The 5,000-nt window shown below is 46.1% G+C and overlaps 1 protein-coding gene across 1 annotated transcript in view; it reads right to left on the reverse strand.

Annotated features, from left to right (window-relative positions):
* Positions 1–5,000, reverse strand: part of LOC139568631 (inositol 1,4,5-trisphosphate receptor-interacting protein-like 2) — a 7,409-nt gene that overhangs the window by 187 nt on the left and 2,222 nt on the right. Inside the window, exons 2-5 of the mRNA XM_071390939.1 lie at positions 2,758–3,007; positions 2,409–2,621; positions 1,406–2,051; positions 788–1,135 (exon numbers count right to left, since the gene is read on the reverse strand). Of these exons, the coding sequence (XP_071247040.1) occupies positions 788–1,135; positions 1,406–2,051; positions 2,409–2,621; positions 2,758–3,007 (1,457 nt within the window). The remainder of the gene's footprint in view (positions 1–787; positions 1,136–1,405; positions 2,052–2,408; positions 2,622–2,757; positions 3,008–5,000) is intronic.

Here is a 5,000-nt window from a genome sequence, read left to right on the forward strand (position 1 = left end):
CTAGTACCTATTAAAGGTATGGTGTAACCTGTAGTACCTATTAAAGGTATGGTGTAACCTCTAGTACCTATTAAAGGTATGGTGTAACCTGTAGTACCTATTAAAGGTATGGTGTAACCTGTAGTACCTATTAAAGGTATGGTGTAACCTGTAGTACCTATTAAAGGTATGGTGTAACCTCTAGTACATATTAAAGGTATGGTGTAACCTGTAGTACCTATTAAAGGTATGGTGTAACCTGTAGTACCTATTAAAGGTATGGTGTAACCTGTCGTACCTATTAAAGGTAGGGTGTAACCTGTAGTACCTATTAAAGGTATGGTGTAACCTCTAGTACCTATTAAAGGTATGGTGTAACCTCTAGTACCTATTAAAGGTATGGTGTAACCTGTAGTACCTATTAAAGGTATGGTGTAACCTGTAGTACCTATTAAAGGTATGGTGTAACCTCTAGTACCTATTAAAGGTATGGTGTAACCTGTAGTACCTATTAAAGGTATGTTGTAACCTGTCGTACCTATTAAAGGTATGGTGTAACCTCTAGTACCTATTAAAGGTAGGGTGTAACCTGTAGTACCTATTAAAGGTATGGTGTAACCTGTCGTACCTATTAAAGGTATGGTGTAACCTGTAGTACCTATTAAAGGTATGGTGTAACCTGTAGTACATATTAAAGGTATGGTGTAACCTGTCGTACCTATTAAAGGTATGGTGTAACCTGTAGTACCTATTAAAGGTATGGTGTAACCTGTAGTACATATTAAAGGTATGGTGTAACCTGTCGTACCTATTAAAGGTATGGTGTAACCTGTAGTACCTATTAAAGGTAGGGTGTAACCTCTAGTACCTATTAAAGGTATGGTGTTTCCTACCTCTGCAGGAGAGCTGAGTAGCAGACGCAGCCAGGCCGTCTTCAGTGTGTAGGAGGAGAGGACTGACCTCCAGAGCGCCCCCCGGTGGCTGTCCAGTGCCTGGCCACCCAGGTCACGCAGGGCCTTGGTCAGCTGGAGCACCTTGAGGTGGCAGGAGGGCTGTGGTGAGCGGCCCCGGAGCCAGCCCAGCAGACGCTGCTCCTGGCGGGGGAAGAACAACGTCCACAGGTCCCTCTCCTCGCTCTGCTGGTTCTGGTGCTGGTCTGGAATGAATGGATGAGAATGAAAGGAGAGAATGGATGGATGGATGGATGGATGGATGGATGAAGGACAGAAGGAAGTAAAGAAAGAAGAAAATAATTAAGGAAGGAAGTAGGGAAGGAAAGAAGGAGACAGGGAATTAAATAGTGAATTAAATAATGAATGAATAATGAATTAATGAACAAAGAAAGGAGAGAAATGAAGAAAGAGTAATATACTTTATTGAATTTGTAAATGATATCATATATTTACCCCTGATCACCTGAACATACCTGTATTTGACATCGCCACTGAGGCCGTCGTTTCCATGGGAACCAGGTAGACCCCGTCTCCGAGGGGGATGGCAGGGAGGAGCCGTATTGCCATGGAGATGTGACAGCAGACGTAGTCGGAACGCGGTGTGAGGCGGAGCTGCACACGGTCGTCGGCGAGTGCCAGACTCAGCGTACAGCGCTGCTCGAAAGGGTAGCGCACGGTTGCTAGGCAACGCTGGACCGCCGGGTAGAACCAACGGAGGACGGAGTCCGGGGTCAGGCGATAGACTCCGCCCCCTCCTCCTCCTCCTCCTGACACTGCCGTGACCCCTGACAATGACCTCGATGACCTTTCGGGCGACCCCCGAGAAGGGTGCATTCGTAAAAACGTGTCAGTGAAGTTGCGGTGTTTTCGTAGCCAGTCACCACGGCGAGGAGTCTCTAGACTGCACCGCGGCACGCCGCACCACCCACTGCCCTCTGAACTTTCCCCTTTCACCTCTTCCTTCACCTCGTCCTTCAAGACGTCCTTCCCTTCTTCTTTGACCTCTGTCTGCTCCTCCACCTTGCTGTCGTCCTTCTGGACTTCCTTCACTTTATTGCTTCTTACCCTCATCCTGTTCCCCTTCCCCGACTTTCTCCCGTTCTCTTTAACCTCCCCCCTCTCCTCCCTCACATCCCCCTTGCCCTCCCCCTTCCCTGACTTTCTCCCGTTCTCAACCTCCCCCCTCTCCTCCCTCACATCCCCCTTGCCCTCCCCCTTCCCCGACTTTCTCCCGTTCTCTTTAACCTCCCCCCTCTCCTCTCTCACATCCCCCTTTCCCTCCCCCTTCCCTGACTTTCTCCCGTTCTCAACCTCCCCCCTCTCCTCTCTCACATCCCCCTTTCCCTCCCCCTTCCCTGACTTTCTCCCGTTCTCTTTAACCTCCCCCCTCTCCTCCCTCACATCCCCCTTGCCCTCCCCCTTCCCCGACTTTCTCCCGTTCTCTTTAACCTCCACCCTCTTGTTATTTTCCTCAGCTCTCTTGTCCCCCTTCTCTTTTTTCTCCTCACCCCTCACATCTCTCTTGCCCTCCCCCTTCTCCTCTCCTCTCTCGTCCTTCTTCTCCTCCCCCCTCCTCTCCCCTCTGTATACTCGTGGCTCCAATCTCAGTTCTCGGGGAATCTTCAGAGGTACCAGGATATCATAGTAATCTGGAGCGCCCACCTTGTGCTCCTCGTATGAACTGCCCACCTGCAACCAGACCAGACAAACAAGTCCTAAATTGCACCCCGAATTCCTGAGAAGTTTGTTTAAGTAGACCATCAACTATGTTAACTAATTAATAATTTAACTACAAAAAGAGAAAATGTTATCTTCCGAAACTCACCTGCAGGAAGTCTCCCCGGAACGCCAGAGAGGACTCTGGGATACCTCCAGTGGCACGTCCGGCTCTGACCAGCTCCCCGACCAGTTTGGCCACGTGGGCCTTGCTGTGCCCCAGGACGTGAGGAGACAGACGCACCCAGCGCTCGTAGTAGTCCTCCAGGACCTCTCGACGAGACCAACCCGATTTCAGAGCCCCGTCAGCGGCCTCGAGAGGCACCCTCTGGGGCCCCCCTGGGTGGGCGGAGCAGTACCTGCAGTTACACATTGATATTTGAGTCAATTCATATTTGAACTGATGGATACTTAGTGCAATCAAGGGAACGACAGCATTATGAGTATTATTAGGAGTTTTCACAAGCAGAAGCAAACATCACCGTAGTAACCGTGCAACTCAAACAGAGGGAGAGACAGACAGAAAGACTGTCACGTCCTGACCATAGAAAGCCTGTATTTTCTATGGTAGAGTAGGTCAGGGCGTGACTAGTGGTTTTAGTCTAGTTTATATTTTCTATGTGGGGTTCTAGTTTGTTTTTTCTATGTTGGTGTTTGGTATGATTCCCAATTAGAGGCAGCTGGCTATCGTTGTCTCTAATTGGGGATCATATTTAAGTAGCATTTTTTCCACCTGTGGGTTATGGGATATTGTTTTGAGTTAGCATCTCTGTAGTCACGGTTTGTTGTTTCGTTTGTTTGTTTATTGTTTGTTTTGCTAAGTTCCTATTAAATAAATATGTGGAACTCAACATACGCTGCGCCTTGGTCAGTCAAAACAAACGAGAGAGAGAGAGAGAGAGAGAGAGAGAGAGAGAGAGAGAGAGAGAGAGAGAGAGAGAGAGAGAGAGAGAGAGAGAGAGAGAGAGAGAGAACACCTACCTGGAGGTGACACCCCCCCTAGACACAACTATGACAAAACAACCAACAAAAACGGGTCACAACTCCTGCAGCTCTGTCGCACGCTCAGTCTGTACGTAGTCAATAGTAGGCTTCAATAGTAGGATTCAATAGTAGGCTTCAATAGTAGGCTTCAATAGTAGGCTTCAATAGTAGGCTTCAATAGTAGGCTTCAATAGTAGGCTTCAATAGTAGGCTTCAATAGTAGGCTTCAATAGTAGGCTTCAATAGTAGGTTTCAATAGTAGGCTTCAATAGTAGGCTTCAATAGTAGGTTTCGATGGGACTCTCACGGTAGGTACATCTATAGCTCATCCCTTGGCAGTAGTGCTGTAGATTACTTTATCACTGACCTCAACCAAGAGTCTCTCAGAGCGTTCACAGTCAGCCCCCTCAGATCACAGCAAAATCACAGTGTACTTGAACAGAGCAATACTCAATCATGAGGCATCAAAGCCAAAGAAACTGAGTAATATTAAGAAATGCTATAGATGGAAGGAATGTAGTGTAGAAACCTACCAAATAAAAATTGGGGAACAACGAATTCAATCCCTTTTAGACAACTTCCTGGACAAAATGTTTCACCATAATAGTGAAGGTGTAAACCTGGCAGTAGAACACCTCAACAGTATATTTAACCTCTCAGCTTCCCTACTGAATCTAAACATGTCAAGCAAACAACCTAAGAAAGAAATTGAGAAACCTATCCAACCAAAAACATAGAGACCCTGAAAACCTGAGCCTACGCCTTCACTATGGTGAATCACTAAAACAATTCATAAACACACTAGGGAAAAAGAAGGAACAGTACGTCAGAAATCAGCTCAACGTAACTGAAGAATCCGTAGACTCTAACCACTTCTGGGAAAACACTAAACAAACAACAACATGAAGAGTTATCTATCTGAAACGAAGATGAATGGGTAAATCACTTCTCCAATCTTTTTGGCCCTATAATAAAGACAACCAGAACCCACTGGATTCTCCAATTACATTGAATGAACTACAGGACAACATACAAACCCTCCAACCCAAAAAGTCCTGTAGTGTTGATGGTATCCTAAATAAAATAATAAAATATACAGACCACAAATTCCAATTGGCTATACTTAAACTCTTTAACATTATCCTCAGCTCTGGCATATTCCCCAATATTTGGAACCAAGGACTGATCACCACAATCCACAAAAGTGGAGACAAATTTGACCCCAACAACTACCATGGGATATGTGTCAACACCAACCTTGGGAAAATCCTCGTAAAATCTACGTAAAACACCAAATAATGCATGCAGAGCAGAATTAATGATCAAACTCCAGAAATGAGACGTTAAATTCTACATCCACCTAAAAGG

This window comes from Salvelinus alpinus, chromosome 1 (assembly GCF_045679555.1).
Source record: "Salvelinus alpinus chromosome 1, SLU_Salpinus.1, whole genome shotgun sequence".
Lineage (NCBI taxonomy): Eukaryota > Metazoa > Chordata > Actinopteri > Salmoniformes > Salmonidae > Salvelinus > Salvelinus alpinus.